The 26,219-nt window shown below is 41.6% G+C and overlaps 1 protein-coding gene across 1 annotated transcript in view; it reads left to right on the top strand.

Annotated features, from left to right (window-relative positions):
* Window positions 1–26,219, top strand: part of tmc5 (transmembrane channel like 5) — a 215,457-nt gene that overhangs the window by 164,609 nt on the left and 24,629 nt on the right. The window contains exons 18-21 of the mRNA XM_041206868.1: window positions 1,225–1,401; window positions 8,319–8,397; window positions 10,794–10,895; window positions 12,665–12,694. Coding sequence (XP_041062802.1) covers window positions 1,225–1,401; window positions 8,319–8,397; window positions 10,794–10,895; window positions 12,665–12,694 — 388 coding nt within the window. The remainder of the gene's footprint in view (window positions 1–1,224; window positions 1,402–8,318; window positions 8,398–10,793; window positions 10,896–12,664; window positions 12,695–26,219) is intronic.

The raw sequence follows: 26,219 nt of genomic DNA, 5'->3' as shown, positions 1-26,219 counted from the left end.
GGCTACAACTTGAGGACTGTGTGCAGTTCTGGTCCCCTCGTTACAAAAAGGATGTAATTGCACTAGAGAGGGCACAGGGGAGATTTACCAGGATGTTGTCAGGACTGGAAAATTGTAGCTATGAGGAAAGATTGGATTGGCTGGAGTTGTTCTCCTTGGAACAGGGGAGGCTGAGGGGAGATTGAGTGAGGTGTGCAAAATTGTGAGGGGCCTGGATAGAAAGGATGGGAAGGGCCTATTTACTTTAGCAGAGAGATCAGTGTCTAAGGGGCATAGACTTAAAGTGATTGGTAGAAAGATTAGAGGGGAGACGAGGAAAGGTTTCTTTTACCCAGAGGGCTGTGGGGGTCAGGAACTCGCTGCCTGAAAAGGTTATTTAAAAGGTGTCTGGATATGCACCTGAAGTGCTGTAAATTGCAGGGATATGGACCAATTGCCGAAAAATGGAATTAGGCTGGATGGCTCATTTTCTGTTACTCATTCACGGGATGTTGGTGTCGTTGGCTGGACCAGCATTTATTGCCCATCCCTAGTTGCCCTTGAGAAGGTGGTGGTGAGCTGCCTTCTTGAACCACTGCAGTCCATGTGGTGTAGGTACACCCACAGTGCTGTTAGGGAGGGAGTTCCAAGATTTTGACCCAGCGACAGTGAAGGAACGGCCGATATATTTCCAAGTCAGGTTGGTGAGTGACTTGGAGGGGAATTTCCAGGTGGTGGTGTTCCCATGTGTCTGCTGCCCTTGTCCTTCTAGATGGTAGTGGCCGTGGGTTTGGATGGTGCTGTCTAAGGAACATTGGTGAATCAGTGCAGACATGATGGGCTGAATGGCTTTCTGTGCTGTTATGATTCTATGATTCTTTGGTCACACCACCCCCCCCCCGCCCCCCCCACAATTTAAGTGAGTCTGTAAAATAAGTATTTCAAGAAATATTTTTGAAGCAAAGTATTTTAAAAACAAAGTAAGTTTTTAAGATGGTGCCACATTGTGCAAGAATATGGCAAGTGTTGCATTCAGCAAAATGCAAATGAGTTAGACTGAAAACTGGGGGGAGAACTCTTCTAAAAACAGGTACAATTACAGGTACATTTTGCACTGTAATTGCTGATCGTGCCCAAAGCAGAAACTCTTCCACGTTTTCTTCTTTATCAATTCTTTTTTCAAACTATAGCTTGTGCATTTGCAGTATTGCTAATTTTATGTGTATATTAAAATGTTTTCCTCAGATGGAAGCCTTCCAAACGCTGTGGACCCTTTAGAGGATTAAACGTGCCCTATAATTCCATTTCTCATTTTATTGTGATGCTGCAAGAAAGATTCTCTCAACTGCACTGGCTTGTCTGGGCCTACAGGAACTTGATTTTGAACCCGCTATTCTACTTCATCTTAACAATTATTATGTTGTGAGTATTATGGTCACTTATCCTATAACTTAATTCAGCAGCAAATGTACTGCTTTATTCCCATGATAATTTCCTCTAGCTATAAAAAGATAAATTTGATCTTTTTAACAAATATAAAACTATCAGATCAACTCATCACCAGCGGAAAAATCTTCTACCCGCCGGTGGGGGGGGGAGAGAGTACGGGAGCAGGCACAAGTGGGTGCGCCTCCGATCGGGGGGGGGGGTGTCGCCATTTTGCATGGGTGGGCCCATTAAGGCCAGCCCAGTGTAACGTCCACCAGGAAGCGCTATGCCCTCCCTGTGCAGGATTCCCTCAGCCAGGAGTGCGTTCTTTTGCGCATGCGCACGAAGGAGCACACAGATCTCCTTGAGGCTAAGTGCTGCCTCAGGGAGATCAGCTCCAAATTAAAAATTGTAATACGAATGATAGAAAAATTTCCCTGACATGTCCCCTCGTGTGACACTGTCTCATGAGTTGGGACATGTCCATAACTTTTTTTTGAAACCTTTATTAAAAATTTAAATACCCTCATGAAACCTCATCCTGCCCGTGGATGAGGTTTGATGCTTTTTCTGAAGCCCACTAGGGCTCCCGGCCTTCCCACCAACCTTAAGGTCCAGTAATGATTTTAACTAGTTTCTCAATGGCCTCAATAGGCTGTTGACAGGTCGGCGGGTACACAGCTGACTCGGCTGCACCCCCGCCGACCTGAAAATGGAAATGATGCGGGGTGAAATAGGGAGTTCCACCCGGCGTCATCCAGTATCATTTTACACATCGGCGAGCGGGCCCCCTCCCCCACTCCGACAGGAAAACTCTTCCCCAGGTAACCTGTTGCAAGGTTGCCTTAATTACAATTGTTTGGTAATAGAATAATTCAAATAAAATCACCTTTCTTAGTTTATGCACGGTTGTATATCTGTCCAAAAAAGATGCACAGGTCTCTGTTAATATGCGATTCAATGTTACTTTAAAATATCAAGTAAGACATTTGTTCTTAGCTCTTTTGCCTGTCACTGTCTGCATATGTGTATTTTTTAGCAACAGCTTGCATTTTAAGCAGTCCTTTTAAAATAGTAACGGTCTCAGTGGTGTTTGTTGGCAAATGACCATATTAGGAGAAAAATTAGAAGAAGTGATCAAGGTTGTGGTTAGAAAAGTAGTTTTAGGAGGCTTTTGAAATAGGAAGGAGATGTAGAAAGTGGTGGGTTTAGAGGAGAGTTTTGGAATAAGGGTGTGTGGTTTGGCACAGGGATAGGGGGTGGAATTTTACAGCCCTGTCACAGCGGGGGTGGGACTGTAAAATACAGCGAGCCGTTCAAAACTCCATTGACTTAGGCGGGACCATAAAATCCCGCCAACATAAATTTCCACCCCAAGTGTTTTTTGTATTCATTCATGACATAGAAACACAGAAACTAGGAGCAGAAGTAGGCCATTCAGCCCTTCAAGCTTGCTCCACCATTCATTATGATCATGGCTGATCATCCAACTCAATATCCTGCTCCCACTTTCTCCCCATATCCTTTGATCTCTTTTGCCCCAAGAGCTATATCTAACTCCTTCTTGAAAACATACAATGTTTTGGCCTCAACTACTTTCTGTGGTAGCAAATTCCACAGGTTCACCACTCTCTGGGTGAAGAAATTTCTCCTCATCTCAGTCCTAAATTTTCTACCTCATATCCTCAGACTGTGACCCCTGGATCTGGACTCCCCCACCATCGGGAACATCCTTCCTGCATCTACCCTGTCTAGTCCTGTTAGAATTTTATAGGTTTCTATGCGATCCCCCCTCATTCTTCTGAACTCCAGCGAATATAATCCTAACTGACTCAATCTCTCCTCATATGTCAGTCCCGCCAACCCAGGAATCAGTCTGGTAAACCTTTGCTGCACTCCCTCTATAGCAAGTACATCCTTCCTCAGATAGAAGACCAAAGCTGCACACAATATTCCAGGCGTGGTCTCACCAAGGCCCTGTACAATTGCAGCAAGACATCCCTGCTCCTGTATTCGACTACTCTCGCTGTGAAGACCAACATACCATTTGCCTTCTTTACCGCCTGCATTTATTGCCTTTCCGTCATTGTCTATGAGAAGGTGCTGGTGATCCCCTTCTTAAACTGCTGCTGTCCATGTGATATAGGTGCACCCACATAGAGTTGTTAGAGAGCAGGAATTTTGATCCAGTGATGATGAAGGAATGGAGTTACATTTCCGATTCAGGATGGGTGTGTGAGTTGGAGTGAAACTTGTTGGTGGTGATGCTGTCATGTGCCTGCTGCCCTTTCCCTTCTAGATGTTTGAGGTCACAAGCTCTAAAAGTGCTCACTACTGAAATATCTCCTTAAGCCCTTCCCCCATGACCCCTCCAGACTCACTTACAGCAAGCGAGGAGTTCATGAACCTCTTTATCACTAAGATTGAGACCATCTATTCTGCTGCATCTCCTCTCCCCATTTCCCAACAAGCGAAACTTCCTTTAGTTTCCATCTTCCTTAAGCCTGAACAGTATTTTTCTCTATTATTATTCCTTTCTCCTCTCATATGCCCTCCAAGCTCATCTTGAGACCCATCTCCTTCTCCGCTGTCTCCAATCCAATTTGCTGATCACCTAGGTTTCTTTTCTAGCCTCCAAGCTAGTGTAAACAGTTCACTCTCCTAGGGTACTGTTGTCTGCATTTCAAATCCACCATCATTAATGCCCATCCTTAACTCCCCTGTCCTTGCAAACTATTGCTCCATTTTCAATCTCCTCTTGATTGAAAGTATTGTTGCATCCTAAATCTGTGTTGTATCCTAAATCTGTGTTGCATCCTAAATCTATGTTGCATCCTAAATCTGTGTTGCATTTTTGCTACAAATTCTCTTCAATCAATTTTCCGCATCTTTCCTAACACTGAAAAGGCTTGAATCAAAGTCACCAAAGGCTTCCTCCAAATGACTGGTGTACTGTCCCTCCTTGCCCTTCTTAAACACTCTTTAGCCTTTAACACAGTTGATCAAACCACCCTCCTTCAATGTGTCTCCTCCATTATCCAACTGAATGGGACTTCCCTAATTTTAATCCACTATTATCAACCCAATTGTAGCCAGAGCATCTCCAGCTTCCCTTCATGCTCTTGCGCCATTAACTCTGAAGTTACCAAGTTCACCTCCTTTTCCTCATCCAAGTGACATCTTTCAAGACATGTTGCACATGTATACTTACAATATCCAACTCCCTCTTTGCAACAACACCGTCAACCCCTCTGGTGCCTCTGTGTTGTCAGCCTCTGTGTTGGACATACACTAATGGATGAGCTAAAATTTCATCCAGTTAAACATGAGAAAGACCAAAGCCATCTTCTTTGGACCTCACTGGAAACTCCTTACCATCAGCACCAATTCCATCCCTCTACCCAGCCACTGTCTCAGGATGAATCAGACTATTCATAATGTGATCTCAGCTTTCAACTACATATCCTCTCCATTAAAAAGACCATCTACTTTCTCTCGCATATCAACATCCATCTCCGCCCCTGTCTTATGCTGAAAGTTCATCCATGCCTTTGTCACCTCCATATTTAAATATGCCAGCGCTCTCCTGGCTGGGCTCCTATCCTCCACTCTCCATAAACTTCAACTTATCCAAAACTCTGCTGTCCATAACCTAGTCCACCCAGGGTCCCAGTCACACTATGCCCCCTGCCCTACATTGCTCCCAGTCCTAAATATCTCAATTTAAACTTCCCATCCTGTTATTAAATATCTTCATGGCGTCCCTCCATATTTCGGTAACCTTCTCTAGTCCTACCACCCTCCAATAATTCTGCAGTCCTCCAACTTCCATTGCCCCACGTTTGGCATGTTTGCTTCCAACCATCTAGGCACTAAACATTGGAATTTCCTTCCTAAACCTTTCAGCCTCTTCAGCTTCCTTAACTTTGCTTATCTTCTTTAGGACCCTCCTAAAAAAATCCATCTCTATGACCAAGCTTTTAGTCACACCTCTTAAGGCCGCCTTCTTTGACTTGACAATATTTGTCTTTTTACACCAACTGTGAAGCGCACTGGGATGGCTCTATGATAACAGTGCTTTAATAATGCAAGTTGTTGTTGTTCAGTGCTGTGGGGGTGAGGTAGAAGCAGAGGCAGGCAATGTTACAGAGGTGGAAATAAACATTCTCAGTGATGAACACGTTATGTGGTTCAAAGCTGAGCTCATTGTCACAAAGGACACTGGAGTTATGAATCATTGGGTTTAGCCTGACTGCACAGTTGGGAAAGGGATGGATTCAGGGCTTGGATTTAGAGATTTCGGTAGTGCTGGATAGAATGGCTTTAGTGTTTAAGTTGGGAAAGTTCTGACTCACTTATGACTTGATGTTGTACAAGCAGTTAGACACCACAGTGTATCAAAGGGCTAGATTGGAGTCAGGAATAATGGTGGAAATGGAGAATTGGCTGCTGTTAGTGTACATATGGAAGTTGATCACATGCCTACAAGGATGGTGCAGAATGGCAACATGTGAAAAAGATCAGGAGGAGGCCAAGAATGAAATTGGAACATCCATGAAGTGATTGTGTGGGTGAGAGGAGTGCGCACTTGATCTAGCCCCACAACTCCACAGGTTGCATCACTAGTGTAAATGTTTAATTCAATCATCAAAATGGCCAGTTGTTTACCCTCACTACTGTTAGACCCAGGATAAAAGAGACTTTAACCAGGCTTCTTTCAATAAACTCAGAGGACAGAATTTTTCTGTCGGCGAGCAGGGGACGTGAAAATGATGTGGGATGATGTCGGGTGGAACCCCCAATGTCATCCCGGTCCCTTTAAATTTTCAGGAAGGCGGGGGGACAGCGAAATCAGCTGTGGGCCCGCCGACCAGTCACTGGCCGATTGAGGCCATTGACAGGGTGGTTACATCAATTTAAGGCCCTGCCCGTCCAATGTTAAGGCTGGTGGGCAGGCCAGGAGCTCCAGGGGGCTTCTGAAAAAAACATGAAACCCCATCCACCGGCAGGATGAGGTTTCATGTCGGTTTTTAAAAACTTTAATAAAGTTTCTGTGATATTTATTAATATGTCCCATCTCGTGTGACATTGTCACATGAGGGGGACATATTAAGGATTTTTTTTTCTATTTTTAATGTTTTCACAACTGTCAGCGATCTCCCTGAGGCAGCACTTAGCCTCAGGGAGATGTGTGCTCTTTCGTGCACTTACGCGTAAGAGCGCACTCTCGCTTTTGGGGGATTCCCCCCCCCCCCACCCCCGAACGCACAGGAAGCACATAGCACTTCCTGTCGGGCGGCCCGCCCACTTAAAATGGCAGCACGGCCTGTATCGGCAGCGGCGATCGGCTGCCCACCTGCCGTCCACCCACCAAGAGCAAACATCTGCCCAGAATGATTGATTTATTACAAACCGAAATGTTTTTTTAAAAAAACAGGTTGCAAGAATTAGCTAACACACAATTTGTAACCTGGAAGAGTAACTATCTATCCTTTTTAAGATACCGCACCCCACCCCCCAACACACACACACACACACACACACACACACACATACAAAAGCAAAGGACAAACAAATAGGGTCTCTGCAGAGATGGGCGGTTGAAGAAAAAACTTTATAAAAAGGATAACGTTTGCAGTGTTTTGATGTTGTTGACCTGATGCCCTCTCATGTGAAGACAGACGCCAGTCCCAGGAGATGTCTGAAGTTTCTCACCAATGGAACTTTAGCGTGGAAGAGAATAGAGCCAGATCAAACTTTCTTGTCTCAACCACATTTGATGTAGGGGTTCATTTCGGCGAGCAGGGCTTATAATGAGATGATAAAGTATTGAAATTAGGTCCTTGAAATGCGGAGGGGAAAACATACCTCACCATTGAAAAGTGGAGCAGATGATCGCAGTCTGGTTTCACGACAGTGTAAAACCAATTTTTGGCCTTCTCACAATATTGTCCCCTCTTCCCCACCCGCTATGATGCCCGATGCCAAAGGTAGCAGGCGATTCTGCCCACAGAGAGAGAGGTGGGCAATGGAGGAGAAATGTTGTAAGAGGATGGAGTTTTCCACTACGTCAATATTGTCTGTAGGTTAAGGAGGCAAAGGAACAATAATATCCCCCAGTCAAAGGGATATAATTGATTACTTTGACTTGGGCTTGAAGGTGCAGGCAAGGAGAAAAGCAGTCCTAACAAATTTGAGATAGGAGAGATGCTTGTACAGCTGGACAGCAATGGCATTTTCGAGGATCATTAGTTGGTGAGAACGGAGTGGCTTTTGGAGCTATAGGGGTGAATAACAAGACCCTTGAGGGTGAAGAAGCAGGTGCTAGAGAAAAGAACCCATTTGCATATTTGCAATTCTTAAATCAAGGAAAAGATAGTTTTTGTGACTCAGAGTACTGATTTGGTGTGGGTGCTGTTGCCAAATTATCAAAGAGATATTGAGCATTTTGCTTTGAGTATTAACAAACTCAAGGTCACACCCGTGACCTAAGCATGATATCTCAAACAACCTGATATTATTTATATATTTTGTTTTTAGATGTTTATCAACAAATTATCCTGGATGTCATTACACTTCAGATACTGATCTCAGTCCTGTATAGTGCAATGTAGATCTGGCAGATCTGAGTTGTGCAATTGTTTGCACTCTGCCCACTGACATAGGAGCTCTGTGCTTATGGACTTGCTTCGAGCTGGTTTTGCCGGTGGACTTAGATCTTAATGTTAGGAGAGACCCATTGGAATGTTGTCAATCTATGATCATAGAAAACATTGAAAAGTCATGAAAATAATATTTTCATAATTTTCAGTTATTATAAAGTGTTCATTTGCAGGTACTAAACATGTGTATCATAAATCAAGTAAATTCAAGTACCGTTGCCAATAACTATCTTTTCTCTCTTTCTCAAGTGCTTTCATCTACCTGTATTTACAAATTATAGATGGGCGAAAAATGATGACAAAATGCTTGCAAGAGCACATTGGTAATGTAAGTTTGAGATATACTCCATTTCATTCTCTCAAAAAGTTTGTAGCTTTCTTAGCATTTTTGAATCAACATTTTCCACTATTTTACTTCCAGTCTAGTTTGTGTGTATTTAGTGTTGAGGCTGCATTGTCAAGCAGGTTTACTAAAGTAAGGGGAGGTGGTGGCATCGTGGTATTGGCACTTGACTGGTATTCCAGAGACCCAAGTTTAATCCTCTGGGGACCTGGGTTTGAATCCAGATGGTGAAATTTGAATTTAATAAAAATCTGGAATGAAAAATCTGATGATGACCATGAAACCATTGTGGATTGTGAAAACCCATCTGGTTGTAAAATCCACTAATGCTCTTTAGGGAAGGAAATCTGCTGTCCTTACCTGGTCTATATGCGACTCCAGACCCACAGCAATCTGGTTGACTCTTAACTGCCCTCTGAACAAGGGCAATTAGGAATGGGCAACAAATGCTGGTCTAGCCAGTGACTCCCACCTCACATGAACAAATAAAAAAAAGTATTTGAGAGTGGTAAATGTTCTACTTTTGTTTCAAAAGCCTTAGACAGAAATTGTAAAACTTGTGGCACCCTAGGCTGTGATTTACTTGCTGATTATTTGTCTTACCAATTTTATCTCCACTCTCGTCTTGTGAAGCCATTAAGCTTCTGTTTGGATTAGGTTCCAATGATGCTAGTAATTTCCCTCTTGTATCTTGCCCAGGTGGCCGTAGTGATGTATGAGCCTAAACAATGAATATCAATGGGCTATTTGATAGCAAGGGGCATCACAATTGAACCGAAACTTGTTCTCGTCCAGTATTCACACATGTAGGCTTCAAGCAAGGCTCATCAAGTTGAGTAGGAGTGAAAACCCTAGTAAATATCCCTTTACCTAACACAGGGCCTTAGACCACTTGCTACTATTGTGCCAACTCAATTAATTCAGTGCAGACTGGAAATCATATCTGCAGCCTTCCTGGTCTGTGTTACTCAATTATTCACTGACCAAACACATCAAGCTTTGCTTCAATTTTTTATTATATTTGTCCCCTGTTTATTTAGGGTTTGAAGGCAATTAAGGAATATGGGGTTAGTGTGGGAAGGTGGCATTAAGTTAAAAGATCAGCCATGAACTTGAATGAAGAAGCAAGCTCAAGGAGCTAAATGGTCTCCTCCAATTCCTATTTCTTATGTTCTTATATTCTTATATAAGAAGCTACTGTGATTCTTATGATCCTTTCTGATTCAAAACTTTGGCTGTTGCTTATTTCATCAATAAAACAAAAATTTAACTTTTATTTGTAAAAATCCACAATTGAGTATAATGAAAACACTGAGAATGGTTTTTTTTTCACTTTAAAAATAGCACAACAAAAATTTAGGTTGGTGTCACAATAACAAACTACTCATGCTCAGGAATAGTACCTTTACACTTTGGCACTATACCAAAAATAAGACTGTGATTTAAATACGATTTTATTTGCTAATCTGATTAAAACTTTGTATGGCTTGTCAAAGCCCCATTATGTTCCCACACAGAGTGGTAGGATTCTTCTCCTTAGAGCAGAACGAAGGTTAAGGGAGCTTTGATAGAGATATTCAAAATTATGAATTTTTAAAAAACGAATAAATAAGAAAAATCTGTTTCCAGAGGTAGAAGGGTCAAGGGTAGGGGGCACAAATTTGAGGTAATGGAAGAAAGAACCAGAGGCAGTATGGTATTATGATCTGGAATGTGCTGACTGAAGGGTAATGGAAGCAGATCCAATAACAATTTTCAAAAGGGAATTGGATAAATACTTGAGGGGGAAAATTTTGCAGGGCAATGGGAGATGGCAGGGGTGTGGGATTAATTGGACAGCTCTTTCAAAGAGCCTGCAAAGGCCCAAAGGCTCCTTTCTGTGCTGGATCATTCTACTATTCTATAAGGGTTCACACTTTACAAACATTCTCAGCCATGCAGTCATAGAGAAGTGCTTAGTGTGGTCAGTTGGAAGGATATTCAGGCATATTATTAACTGCTATTAATTTATTACCTGGCCACTATCTCACCACTATCAAGAATGATAAATACAGCAGAGAAACCAAAAAAGGGGAAAAATAATTATTATTTTCAAGCTGAATGGGAATGGCTACTCACCATCCTGTATCAACCTCAACAGTTGTTATGGACAGCTGATTTCCCAGCAGCAATGCTGTCCATTGAAACGCTAACATATATGAAAAGAAGATACTTCATTTGTAGTAGAATGAATAGAACTGTAGAGAATGAGTTTGGAGGTGTCTTTGATGGACCAATTTATGCAAAACATGACATGTAGTGACTCAACATGCTGCTGAAACTTGTGTTTTGTAATATACAAAATTGGTTGGTTAACCTTACAGAGGTATTTTCACTGTTAGGAAGGAAAAGACAAATCATATTTACTGCAAAAGCTCAACAACATGAAATTAAATATAGAATCTTCTGAAGAGAAGCTTCCAACATGGAAATTCACTAAAGAGGTTAGTAACATACTATCTGTTAATGTTATAAACATAGACTGTTTGATTAATGAAGCAAAACTGGAACTAACAGTGCAGATGAAGTGTAAACCATTTGATGGCATTTAATAACAAAAGACAGTAGTTCACATCTAACAGAAGTTACAAATCCTAGAAAAGTTTTCATCAGTGACAGTTGTGTAATAATAGCCAGCAATGTTGGCAGTACAGTTTAAAGTCACTCTTGTTTATTCGCTGACATTAGCAAAACTACTGTAATAGACTTTGAAGAGTGAGTGCTGATGCATTCATTTCATGATAAAGGGCCAGGAAGCTGCCTAATTGAGCCCTTAAAGGGAATACCCCCTAAAATACAATCATTAAACTTTACTACTGAAATACATTCATCCCACACAATCAGAAAAACACTATTAGAAAAGTTGCAGTGAGAAACCTGGGTGCAATCTTCTATCCCTGGTGGGGGGCTTAAGGAGGGGGGAAGGGTGTTTAGTTTGTTGGGACGGTGACATTCCACCTTCCCACCTCCACCCGAATTATGTTCCGGCCAATTAATGACTTAAGAACTTCATCCTGTCGTTTCTGGTATTAACCCAGCTGTAGGCTGGTCTGTTGCAAAGCAGCAAACATGACAGCTAAAACCACGTCAGCTCCCGGAATGGAGAGGAGGGTCCCTTGATGAAAGGCACTCAGTGCCTGATCGAGGGACTAAACACTGGGAAAGAGGGAGCTGGCTGGGAGCCATCTCCCCACCCTTGCTGCTGACGCCCCTGCAACCCGTGACTCCTACCCTGCAAAATCCCTCCCACGCTGTTTACTTGTAGCCTTGGTCGCTCTGATTGACCAGCAGCACTTGGTAAGAGAGATTTCTTCCCCCAGGGTATTGATTCCAGGGGAAGACCCATTGCTGCCCTCGTCGCTGCCTGATTTGGCTGACCCACCCAAAAAGAAGAAACGCGGGGTCTCTTGCCGGCTCTCCAGCCAGCAGGTAAAACCCCCTCAACAAGATTCTGCCGCTGGGGTTTTCATTTATAGGTGTGTTTCCCCAAATTTCCTTTTCACATTTAGTTTATTTTCACTACTTTCAGCCTTCCACTAAAACTGGACTTGACAGAGGATAAGTAGTATGTTGATAGGTCTGCCTATGATATTTGATGATATGCATGTCAAGTTTTATTGCTCCACTGTGCAGTGGGTCCCCTATTCAAAGTAATGACAGTAGAGATGTACCTCTGCAAATTGGTTAATAAAGAGCCATTGGTAGAACTTATATCATCTCCTTCAAGAAGGCCCATATAGCAGGTAAATTCTACATTGCATCGCTAATGGCTATCAAACGCAGCATGACAGCAAAAACTGAGAGTAATAAGGGAAAGTTCTCCTAATAAATGTAAAGCAATTCACAATTAATCTGTGAATAGCACATTAACAGCAGTTTCTAGGCTGTGAGGTCATTTTACTGAGTTTTCAGCTCATCCTCAAATGTGTAATTCTTTTAACATGTGTTCCTGTATATTAAATCACAGTACATTCAACAGTAATTTTATTAACCTAATGTCAGCATTCCTTGTCCTGGAGTACACCTTTTTTGCCTGATACCTAAGTAAGTGATAGTGAGACCCAGAAATCACAATAGAAAACCTTTATCCTGTACTCTGGTTACTAGGATGTACATAGATTACACTCTTCTTGAAGAGCAGACTGGATAAAATCTCTTACCAAATTAAGACATATGTTTCAAACCATTAATTGGTTTTATTTTCTTATGATAGATGGATGATGTTCCTGATCCTGAATCAAAGGTAACAGATAATGTACCTCCCATGATTAAATTGAAACAAATCATTGCAAATGTTTATCATTGAATATGTTACCTTCATCCAGTTGACACCTAGAATTTTCTACTGTCCCTAGACTTATCACAGTATCTTTACAGTGCAGAACAAGGCCATTCAGCCCATCGAGACTACGCTGGCTCTCTGAAAGACCATACCCCCTAACTTTGCACATTCTCACTTTTTTCAGGTAGCAATCCAATTCTCTTTTGAACACCTTGATCAAACCTGCCTCCACCACCCTCTCAGGAAGTTTGTTTCAGACTCCAAACACCCTCTGGGTGAAAAAATTTTGCCTCACATCACATTTACTCCTTTTGCCAATTATTTTGAATCTGTGCCCTCTAGTTCTTGATGTTCTCTTGAGTTGGAACAGTTTCTCACTATTTACCCTGTTCATACCCCTCAGGATCTTGAATACCTCTATCAAAGTCTCCTCTCAGCTTTCTTTTCTCCAAGGAAAACAGTCCCAACCTCTCCAATCTATCCTCATAGCCACAGTTCTTTATCCCGGGAATCATTCTTGTGAATTTCCTCTGTAATCTCTTCACATTTTTGAAAAATATCAAAGCAAGATGACATGGAACTGAACTGATGGGTTGTTCTTTGAGAAATACCCTGTATATTCTTGGTTTAATTCCTTAAAATGTTGATTGTAGCGAATCAAAGGTTCAAATTTTAAAAATTCATCATTGGCAAAATCTTCATTTTACTATAACCAGGGATTTGTTCTTTTATACGTATAATATATTTATAGTTTTATATTTTATATATTTTTTGTATGTATGTTTAATATTGCAGTCATTGTATGCATATATCCTCATGATCATGATGCATGCTAAAGATGGAGAACTGTGTTAAATTTGTGACTATATAAGATGTCAAACAAACAGCAGAGTCTTATTAAATAAAACATAGGAGTTTTATTTCTTTATTTGACATCTAGTTGCATGTAGCATGAGTTACATGGAGCTAAATTTTAACATGTGAAAATAGGTAGTTTGGGATTGAGTCAGATGTTCAAATTTTAAAAATCTGTAACTGGCCTCAACCTGCCTACCTCTGGGTTTAACAGAAGCGATCCATTTGCAGGCAGCCAATTTGATCCCAGGAGACAGGTTGGAAATTTGGATACTGTAATGAGACTGCGGCCTCTGATTTAACCAGATTGTACCACAGCCAGCTGGGTTTGGGGAGTCCAGCAGCCAAAGGTAAATAAGCAAGGTAAATGGGCCAAGAGGAGCAAGAGTGCTTCCCCAACAGCCCCAAACTAACCCTCACCATCATACACCCCACCCCGCCACCACCCCCCCACCAGGGAGCCTGCTCTGGAGTCCTCGCCACCCATCTGGAACCCAAGCCTGAAAACCGGGTTCAACTTCCAGGCAGGCAACCTGTCAAGTATAAAAGACGCATACTGTGGAGTTAAAACTCCAGTCTGAAACTCTGCCACTCTCCTACAACCCCCCACACCCAATGCCTACAAAACCTGCCCTTGTTAATATCCAGATCATTTAAAAAAAATGTTTTAATTCATTCGTGGGGAGTGGGCGTCACTGGCTAGGCCAGCATTCCTGTCTAGGCCTAATTGCCCTTGAGAAGGTGGTGGTGAGCTGCTTTCTTGAACTGCTGAGGGGCCCTGTGATGTCACTGTGGCATTGGCACACTCCCCCTCCACAACCAACCCTGTGAGAGACATAAGAAGGAAATTATGAGAACTTGCCTCTGACCGCAGATGCCTCTGCAGAGCTGAGGTTTCCCAATGTATCTGAGGCTTTGGCGTACTGTCAAACAGGGAGGAGTGTATTCCATACACCTCATTTACAGAATTCAATCTTTTCAACCTCTCCTTATTCCCATTTCTCCAGTGCCCAGTTTATTATGTGATGCCACCCACACAATGTCAAGGGCAGCCTCTTCCATTCTAGTAAGGATGGCAATCCGGCCTCCCCCCACACCCCAGCCTCCCCCACCTGTATGAGCCTTCTTCCTGGAACTGAGCACCCTCTTCTCCTGCAAGGACAAGAGAGAGAGAGATAAGGCAACGCTGACCTCTCACCAATTCCAGAAGCTCATTTAAATGAGATGCTGCATTTATCAGTGCTGACAGCTCCTCAGTATGTGAGGGATTTGAACATTGCTCATGAGTTAGTAATTATCCTGGGTACACATTACCCCCATGTTCAGGAGCACAATGCAACTTCAGGCTACTCAGCTTGTGTGTCTGCTAGTGGCTATAGGCCTGGAAGCCTGTCAGCTGGGTAGGTAGGAGAAAGAACTGTCCTCTGAAGACTTTTTAAAAAAGGTAAAATAATAAAGTGGTTACAGCTGCCAGACCTTTAGTGTGGGGGGGATGCCCCTCCATAGGACAGTCTGTGTGTGGCACCAGCTGTGAACATCTTGCAATCCTGACTGCGGGGACATCTTGATTATCTCGGGGTTAATGATGTTAGATGGAGTGTGCTGGGCCTGCAGTCAGCTGCCAGGAGGCCACGTCCAGACATTGGCCTGAATTTGGCCTCAGCAGGGTCTCTGACTGCTGATTGGAAAATTCTAGTCATCACCAGTAGAGCAAATTTAATAGGCCCTATCGAGGGGCAGAATTGACTTTCCACTGCTTGTGGGTGGGTAGGCATGAATACCAACCCCTCCCCACCACCCCCGCCCCCACCCCCCACCCCACCCCCCAACTCCTTCCAACCAGCGGCACTGAAAATGCCCCTGAGGGGAGAATATGGTGGCAAACTGACACATCAGTCAGCGGCAGGAACTTGAGACCAGATGCCTCTGCGTCTGCCTCTGCAGTCCTTCCAAGATGCTACCTTTTGCTTTTTTGATTCTCGTTTTCAAATAATACTGTATCCGGTACCTCTTTTTTGTTGTCTCAGAGTTTAATACAGGCAGATGGGGAAAATATCACTTTTAGTTTACACTATATCTGTTCTTATACAGTGTTGGTATCAGCCTTGCGGGGGTGGGGACCCAAATCATTATTATTGCCTGGGACATAAAACATCACCTAGATGGGAGCACCACCACCTACCTGCAATATCTAGCCATTCCTTCACTATCACTGGGTGAAAAGCCTGGGACTCCCTACCTAACAGCACTATGGGAGTCCCTACATCAAATGAAGAGCAGCAGTTGAGCAAGGCAACTAACCACCACTTTCTCAAAGGTAGCTAGGGATGGATAACAGATACCAGCCTGTCCAGTGACATGCGCTTCTAATGCAAAAATATAGAGATGCACAGATTGGAATCACAACAGGGAGGACTGCATGCCCCTAACAGAACTCACCTGATTCTCCTTTCATTTAAAAACGGAACAGATAGACATGCAATTGACACCCACCAACCCTGCCCCCACCTCTATTTTCTCTCTACTATCCATCCAGGAAATTCTATTGGTAAAATCTAAACTCTACTCCTATTTATCTAATATTAATATTAACCACCTAGCAGACTGGAAGTATAGGAAGCTCATCTCACAATTGTGCTAAAATAGGTAGTTCTCAATGTATCTTTATATTATACCTGGGTTATATTGGAAAGCTGATGTTTGTATGATTTGCATGTTATGCTGAACTTGTGAGTTTGTTTTTTCGTAGGGAGATCAAAGTACGCCATAACTTATAAAGCACTTAGCTCTTCACATTTCTGCTTCTGCTTTGAAAATTTCAGCAATTCTTCACAGAAGATCTGACTAGCCTCTTAGAAAGTGTTCTTCAGGCCTGTAAACTTAATTATACAGACATCTTATGTAAATGATCTTCAGGTGATTGGCCTACATTCACTGTCCCAGCAGACCACTGTCACTCCATGAATTATCTTTAGAATTTAGTGTCATGGTTGAGCAGACTGCACAGTGTTACGCTGTTCTACAGAATTACAGTACCAACGTGATTTGTATCTTGCAAATCAAAGTATGGTGAGTCCCTGCTCTCCGCCACTTGGAGATACTCCATGTGAAAGTGAGGCACTCTCCCAGATTACAGAAGAGCAAACCACAAGATGAATCAGTGATGTCACTCTTGTGCACGTTCCCACTGCTGGTTCAGGACAACATTTCCAACTCCTGGAAAGGAGTTGACTGCTAGCCATTAATTCACACCTCAGAGGGGCTTCAGGAGGTAGAGAAAAGTAAATTGCAAAATTAAGAAAATAATGGCATATGATAATTTTATATTTTTACATGTGATAAAAATGTTTTACACAATATGTGTGTACTTATGTAAAAAGGATGGCTCAGCCCTAAAAGGGAGTAATGGCAATTATTTTATTAAACTGGAAGGCACATAACCCTGTTTGGAGGAGGAAATGAGTGCCTGGAACTCACTCAAAGGTGCAATATCCTGTTCTTGAGTAGAATATAAGAACAAATTCAGTTGAACTCTAGTAGCTGTATATGCCTGGTTTTAAACATGTGAATAAACAGGACTGTCAACCCTGACATTACTATTCATGTCTCTAAGATACACGGTGAATAATATTGGTCTTCAGCAGTAGCACAAAATGGGCTCATAGTGAATCAGCAGCCAGCCTTACACTGCACCCAACTTTCTCTGTGACTCCAGGTTAAATGGACATTATTGCTGTTTGCACTGTGTGCAAAAACTGGCTTCCACATTTCCTACACTGCTAACAGTGGCTACACTTAAAAAGTACTCCAATGATTGTAAAATGTTTTAGGACATCACAACACTATGGAAGACCCAATATAAATGTTTTTCTTTCTTATCAGGCACAGTGTAAAACGAGCCACTAATTCACTATTAGACCCTTTGGTGAAGACCAGTTTCACCCATGTGTTGTCATGACTCAGCCTGAATATATTTGCTGGTCAAGGCACTCCCATGTTATTGGTTCTTAGTGATGTTGTTTCATTCACTCTGCGCATGGGCATATCTAAGATACGTTAGGTATCAAGTTGGTCTTTGGCGATAGATTTCAATTAAAAAGGAAATGGGGGTGTGGGTGTAAAACAGGTTGCCAATGCTCTATTGTTCATATTGCACTATTACTCAAGTTCAGTTTAACCCCTAATGATTTTAGTTCTGATTCCTCCACATCTATCAGAACTGTCCCTTCATTTTAATGAGTTCAAGTATTTACACCAGCTGTTCAGTTTCTTTCTAATGTGTCCCTTTATGTCTATGCCAAGCCCAATTTCTGTGCCAGTTTTTAGAAGCAAATCAATAAAAATATTCTATGTTTAAATATGAAGCTATACATTCTCTTTCAATTGTATTTGTAGTCATCCTTCATACTCTCTTTACATGTTTCAAAAGGGTGGGCTCATTTTCTCTGAGAATATGCTGAAAGACTCAAGAGTGAACAAGACATGTACTGACCTTTTGTTAGTGAGATTCCCAGAAAAGACAGCTTGCATGAAAGACTCCTTCCAATGGATTGAGTTATGAGTAATGGCAAATTTCAGATATGTGAGTCCAACCTGAGTACACCCTGTGCTAGTGATCATAATATGATAAAGTTTAAGGAGAGAGAAAAGTACATAACCAGGGTCTGCCAGTCTGACATTTAGCAGATTTTAGAAAGATGAGGAGTGAGCTATCTGAGGTGAGGCTGAAAGGTAAGTTAGTACACAGGACTATAGATAAAAAACGGGTTATTTGTAAAAAGAAGATATTACGGTTGTTGAATAAATTTGTACAATTTAAAGGAAAGAAAACTTTCAAGTTTCAGAATGCTGTGACTACATAAAGAGGTTTGAAACAAAGTGTTGGGACCACTTCTATTCACTGTATGTTACAATGATCAATCAGTGTTCAGATTTGATGACTATATTAAAAGAGATGAAAAGAGGGTGAAATTTATCTTGGGCAATGGGCATAAAATGGGTAATTTTTAATTTACCCAAAATGAATTTCACTCCCATGCTAAATAATTCTGAGGATGTGGATTAAGGGGGTTCAGGTTTACAATATGTTCGAAAGCAGCGCCTCAAGATGATTATGCTACTAAAAAGAACCTTATTAAATACTGCAGCTTTGGGCTGCACACTGTTGGAGGGATGTTGAGGCAATAGAGGGAGTACTGTGCATATTTACTAGAACTCTGCCTAATGTGAGGAAATACAAATACAAAGAAAGCATTAAAAAATTGAGAAATAAAAATATAAAATGCTGGACAAGCTCAACAGGTCTAGCAGCATCTGTGGAGAGAGAAACAGTTAACATTTCCAGTCTGTATGACTCTTCTTGAAAAATTCTGGCTGTTTTCATCAGAAAAGACGAGATAGTGGAATAATTTATGAGGGGTTTAAAATTTTGAATGGATGGGACAGAATAGACAGAAGCAGACTACTTCCAGCAATTGGAGATCTATATGGAGACACAGATGTAAGATTAAATGTAGGAGATTTAAGACAGAGAGGAAAAGGAACCTTTTTGATTCCTTTAAAGGTTGGTGAAACTATGGAACGTGCTTTTTGAGTTAGCAATTAAAACAAGGACCATGTAAGAGTAGGTTAGATGGATGGTTGAAGGAAAAGGGAAGTAAAGTGATATGGAAACAAATCAGGCACATGGGATTAAGACATTGGTGATAAACAGCAACATGGAATGGCTGGGCTGAATAACTTGCTTCAGGGATGTAACTTGCATCTAATTCTATCAGAATGAGCCTTTACCAATTTCTCAATGGCGTTCCATGAGATAATCAATCAGTTCTGAGTGCCCAGTAATTAATTAAATAGATTAGAACATTGAATTTTGATAGCCTACAATCAACTGTACTTCACTCCTTGTTGTTGATATTGATGCTTATATTTAATGGAAAAACGAAATGCTAAGAGGAATACTATACTTAAGTTGAAATTTTAATAAATGTAATCCAAGCTCAGATATATGTGAATAGTGTTAATTAAAACATTTTTTCAAGCTTTTTAAGTAATTTCAGTGTTTCTGTGGCAGTTACAAGATGTTAGGCTGTTAATCATTAGTTTCAGCAAATAAGAATTTTTACGAACAGGAAAAGATATTTAGGCCCAATAAACCATACTTTACCATAGATCAACTGCACCTACCCACCCTAACACCGTATCCATTAACTCTTTCTCTTTCTAAAAACACACCTCATTGTCTATTGAACTCATTTATATATAATCTGCTTCATTGACCTGATACCTTTATCCACAAGTCTATAAAAATTCTGCCTGAACTCCTTTCTTACTCTTTAAATCATAATTTCTAATTTGCACCTCCTCAATCCTTGAACATTTGGTAATGGTGAATAATTTACTTGAATCAGTTTTGCCAGTTTTGTTTTATAATTGTGAAGTTACAGTTAGGTTACCTCCCAAGGACAAAGTGCCAATTTGGCAAGTGTCTGGATGCCTAAATATTAATCAGGGGTCTAACACCTCAGTTAGGCCCACGTGGCCAAGTTTGGCATAAATTGGACAGAACATGGAAGGCGTTCCCAGGTCTACAGGCCTAACCAACACTCCTTAAAAGGACTACTAGAGACTACTGTTAGAAAGCTAAATAATTTTGTTTTATTTATGTTGAAATGGAAACAAGATGAAAAAGAGTGCTGCAGCCCCACAGTAATACTGAGGCCATTGCTAGTACAGGCTCAGCCCCCCCACCCACCCCCCGCCATTCACTCACCCAAACTTATCTGGCAAGTGGCATTAAGATGTCCAAATAGCAGCTCGCAGGTTTTAAGCCAATGTAACCCAGTTTGTACTGCGCTTACTGATACACATTCCCAGAAGGGCTGCCCACTTTGTGCTGGTATCTGGCATAAAACCAGATTTTCAGCCGTTTGTCTTCTTTATCAACTAGGCCTCACCTATGTCCTTATCCATTTCAACATCACTTTGCACAATAACACTTTTAATGTTATTCAGCAATGAATATGTTTTACACTTCTGATCCCTGTGTAACTGCACTATCTTTCAACTCTCATACTGCAAATTGTTGTTACCCAGTCGTTGCCCCCTCTATCTGCCTCTTCTTCCTTTATTGCTTCCTGAGCAGACAACCCCCTCACCTGATTCATCCAAGTTCAACAGCGGTCATGAATCTGCAACGAACCATGCATATAACAGCCTTAATCAGTAATAGTATCTGATCGTTGAAAATTCCAATTAACAGACACTGTTCACAAAAATAACTGTCTGATATTCAGGTTGCAGACTACAAGAAACATACTGGAGGGCGCAACTCATGAGACATGTTTCAAACTCAATCTTTTATCTCACTAAGTTTCTAATTTGAAGGGTAGACAACAATAGATAGCATCTATCATCCTTTTTATTGATGGGTGGAAATAAATCCAGTAAGAGATTGTAAGTCACCTAAGCAAAGAAGCAACAGGTCACTAACGAGCATTAAAATAACACTCTGAGTGAGTTCCATTAAATTATGGAAATTTAGCATTCTGGACCATTAGGGAAAGAAACATGCTCAAGTTTGAGATTGTTTAAAAAGGCCATTTAATAACACTCACTTTCCACCTTTGACACAGCGTAACTGAGATAACATTGTTCAAATTTGACATTCTGGAGCGTAAACCTATTCGTGGAAATTTGTATGAATTTATTTGTTATTGAGTCACACTACAAAAGGGTAGGTTCAGTAGACAAGCCCACCCTCCCAGAGGTCAGTTTTTGTGCGGAACGTAAATCAGGTGGGTAATGGGCAGCCGGAGTAAACAGGTCCATTTTGGTTCAGGGCCCTCGTTATACTTTGATTGTAGCATTATCAGGAGGCAGTTTACTAATCTGGAGGTTAGGAATTTGGTGAGGTAATCATAGGGGGAGGTGTTGGCATAATGGTATTGCCCCTAGACAGGTAATCCAGAGAGCCAGGGTAATACTCTGGGAACCTGGGTTTGAATCCCACCACGGCAGATGGTGGTATTTGAATTCAATAAAATTCTGGACTTAAAAGTCTGATGATAACCATGAAACACTTGTTGTAAAAACCTACCTGGGTCACTAATGCCTTTTAGGGAAGGAAATCTGTCATCCTTATCTGGTCTGGCCTACATGTGACTCCAGACCCACAGCAATGTGGTTGACTCTTAAAAATGCCCTCTGAACAAGGGCAATTAGGGATGGGCAATAAATGCTTAGTGATGCCCACATCCCATGAATGAATGAAAAAACATTTTTGAAGGGCCTGCACAAAGGTGGTAAAAGTTGGGAGTGAAAGGAAGCATTCTTTTTGCAAACCCACAGCAGCAAAAACATTCAAATGTGGAAGTCCTCAATAGTCAAAACCCACAAATGACTGCAATAAAATCTGTAACAAACCTGCATCCAGCTATCCCAGAGCCCAGCTGGGAATCCCTTTAACAATCCCTGAAAATAGCCACCTCCCAACTTGTACCACCCATGTTTGGTGGGCCAGAGATGGAACTGGTGATAATGACCATATACAAAAACATTGCATTATCTTCATGCAGCTTCTGCCTGTTTTAGTCAGGAGCTTTGTCTGCCAGGAACAAGGTAACACAGGCATGAATGCAGCAGGAAGTCGATGCTTCAATTGTACAGAGTATTTATTACTGAATTATCAACACCACCAATGCTAGGTAGGTAAATACTAGCACATCGCACTCTTGAAATGTAGTTCATAATGATCTCTGTCCTAACCAAATCCAAAATTCTATTTTGTTGTAAACAATTTAGTGACCACAAACAGGAAATTTTACATGTCCCCTGTTGCAGTTTGTTAAAACCCTAATAACAACAACGTCCTTTCTCTTGCATTTATTGTTGATTCTGGGATAGAATCTCAACAAAACCTGCAGTTATCCGACAGATTTAACACAGAGAAACATCACAAAAGACCTCATTGAGTCATAAGGAAAGGCAGAATCTGAGCCAAAACGAGAAAGGTTACAAGGGCTGATAAAAGGTTAGGTCAGAGAGCTGGGTTATCAGGAGGTTTTAAGGAGGAGAGGGAGGCAGAGACGTGAAGGGCTTTACCAATTCCTGACCTTGATAGCTGAAGGCGTGACCACCAATGGCGGAGTGAAAGGCGAGACGAAACTTAACGCAGCTACTTTCAGAAAAAATGAGTATTGAGTGAGGGAGAGATTCTGGTGTCCATGGAGGTATTTAAACACAAAGTAGAGAATTTTACAAAAATAAATTGCTGTAGATGCTGGGAATCTGAGAATGCGGTGAAGGCAGGTTCAATTGAGGCATTCAAGAGGGCATTAGATGATTATTTGAATAAAAACAATGTGCAGGGGCGTGGGGAAAAGACAGGGCAATGGCACTAGGCCATAATGCTCATTTAGAGATCTGGTGCAGACATGATGGGCCGAATGGCCTCCTTCTGTGGCATTAAGATTCTGTGATTCTATGAATGATATGTAGTCGCTCATTATATATCATGATCCCTGTAGAGACCGATAACTTTTTAAAAAGAAAGCAATCTCCACAACACCAACAGAAAGAAAACTGCTGGACAAGATTTCACTTTTTAAAACCTTTACTATAACCAACCAAATAAAAACAAATAAACAATTAACAGGTGACAGATATTTCAAATAAAAAGATAAATTTCACTTGAAATAATCAACATGACAAAGATGCACCTTGTGTAGTTCCAAGCACTTGCATTACTTGCTGCACAACCTCGCAATCTTTCCAACTTGGTCTCCACTATTTAGGATCTCTCATTTCCCATCCAACTGTTTCAGCTCTCGAGTTCAATTCACCAGCAGCTGCATTCCATCTGTAGTCCCCGGATATGGTTACTGCCAACAAGGTGCACATCTATGAACCCTGATCACAACAGTCCTGATGGCACAGAATCCATGAGTTACTGTGGGCCATCAGCAACAGCAGAATTGTACTCAAACACAATCTGTAACCTCCTGTCCCGGCATATCCCCCACTCTACCATTACCATCAAGCCAGGGGATCAATCCTGGTTCAATGAAGAGTGCAGGAGGGCATGCCAGGAGCTGCACCAGGCATACCTAAAAATGAAAATAAGGTGTCAACCTGGTGAAGCCAAAACGCAGGACTACTTGCGTGCCAGAACAGCATAACAGCAAGTCATGGACAGAGCTAAGCGATCCCACAATCAACGGATCAGATCCAAGCTCTGCAGTCCTGCCACATCCAGTCATGAATGGTGGTGGCCAATTAAACAACTCAAAAAGCTGGACACCATCCAGGGCAAAGCAGCCCATTTAATTGGCACCACATCCACAAACATTCACTCCCTCCACCACTGATGCACAGTAGCAGCAGTGTGTACCATCTACAAGATGCACTGCAGGAATTCACCAAGGCTCCTTCAACAGCACCTGCCAAACCCATGACCACTACCATCTAGAAGGACAAGGGCAGCAGATAGATGGGAACACCACCACCTGGAAGTTCCCCTCCAACTCACTCACCATCCTGACTTGGAAATATATCACCGTTCCTTCACTGTCACACCACATGGACTGCAGTGATTCAAGAAGGCAGTTCACCCCCATTTTCTCAAGGGCAACTAGGGATGGGCAATAAATGCTGACCCAGCCAGTGAATGAATAAAAAAAGTCTCTTCAATCTCTCCTCATAGCACAATCCACCATCCCAGGAATCAGGCTGGTGAACCTTCTCTGCACTCCCTCTATCTTTCCTTAGGTGAGGAGACCAAAACTGTACACAATATTCCAGGTGCAGTCTCACCAAGGCTTTATACAATTGCAGCAAGATTATTTTACTCCTGTTCTCAAATCCTCTTGCAATAGAGGCCAACATACCATTTGCCTTCCTAATTGTTTGCTGCATCTGCACGTTATTTTTCAGTGACTTATGAACAAGGATACCCAGGTCCTTTGTTCTGACCGGGTGAGAAGAAGTGAACTGAGTCCCCTCTATTCAACCTCAGTTGGTTGCAACAAAGATTTTAGTTTCTTTTTCACAGGGATATGCCCTTTCTGAATCCAAATGTGTTAAACTATTTATGCAGTGAGCAATAAGCAGCCAATCAAGCAAGCTTTTCTTGAGTTAAAGAAGGAGTACATTTTTCAACCACTAAACATGAGGAAAAATCATAAAAATGTGATATCAAGCATGAGGCCTGCATGCAGTCATTTGGGTACACAGGCATGCATGCATAGACATATACACACACACACACACACACACAGACACACACACAAACGGACGGACGGACATGCACACACACAGAAATGGGCCACACACATGGACATACACACTCGGACAAGGTCATACAAACAGCATGCACATGGACACATACACATACATATACGCATCAGAGATAAGGGAAGTTAGAGTCCAATTTTAAAAAATTAAAAGGATATACATTTAAGTGCTCTTTGATTGTCCTTGAGAGGTAGATTTTAAATGCTGCATCCAATTTGGATTAGCTGGTTTTGTGAATGCGGCCAGATGTAGAAGATGTTGCAATTATTACAAGATCTCAGTTTGTTTGTAGATTTTTAGTAAGTTTGCCTTCTGAAGCAGGCAATACACTTTTTCTAAAAGCGAGAGAGGAAGAGAAAGGAAGCTTTTAGCCTGGCTCGTCTGCTGAAGCCTTTCTTGCAAATCTCCCTGCAATGTTTGCAGTCTGGCCTGTTATACTTCACCCATTGTGTATTTCCAAGGGGTTTTGGGTGGGTCTGCCTGTGGCAACCATCGTTTCAATATCAAGCACCTTGTATTTTCATGTCTCTTCCTTAGACAGTTTTGATGGGTCCCTGAATTATAGGAAATTCCCTCTCTTCACACTCCCCTGAGGCTGACTTGTTTGCTTTTTCACCTTTACCTTGGAAGGTGGCCTTGCATTTTTAAATAGTTTGTTCTGTCTCATTTCAAATTGCAAAATTTCCAGTCAGTTGAAAGTTTAAAAGTCATATTTTCAAGAATAAAGGGGCAGAGCCTCATGACACCCTTCAGACATCAACACTTCCCAATCTTTCAATTTAAGAAATACTTTGTATTTCTGGTTTTCCTACCAAAGTGAATAACTTCACATTTTTCCACATTATATACCATCTGCCATGTTCTTGCCCACTCACTAAGTCTGAAAAAATGACCCATGTATTCCTACTCTCTGTTTTCTGTTCATTAACCAGTTCTCAATCCCTGGAAGTATATCACCCCAATCCCATGTGCTCTAATTTTTACTAACCTCTTGTGTGAGACATCATCAAAAGCCTTCTGAAAACCCAAATGTACGAAACCCTCTGGTTTGACCAATTACATCCACAGCTTTGTCAAACACGATTTCCCTTTCATAAATCCATGCCTATCTCTATCATTAATTTCTATGTGTCCAGCTATCACATCCTTTATAATGGATTCTAACATTTTCCCTACTACTGATGTCAGGATTACAGGTCTCTCATTCCCTGATTTCTTTCCTTCCTTTCTTAAATAGTGGGGTTACATTTGCCACCTTTCAATCTGCAGAAACTATTCCAGAATTTATAGAATTTTGGTAGATGGTCACCAATGCATCCACTATCTCTATATACAACGC

Source organism: Carcharodon carcharias, chromosome 15 (genome assembly GCF_017639515.1).
Source record: "Carcharodon carcharias isolate sCarCar2 chromosome 15, sCarCar2.pri, whole genome shotgun sequence".
Classification (NCBI taxonomy): domain Eukaryota; kingdom Metazoa; phylum Chordata; class Chondrichthyes; order Lamniformes; family Lamnidae; genus Carcharodon; species Carcharodon carcharias.
Note: the sequence above shows the minus strand (reverse complement) of the source record. Positions and strands in the feature narration are given on the sequence as shown.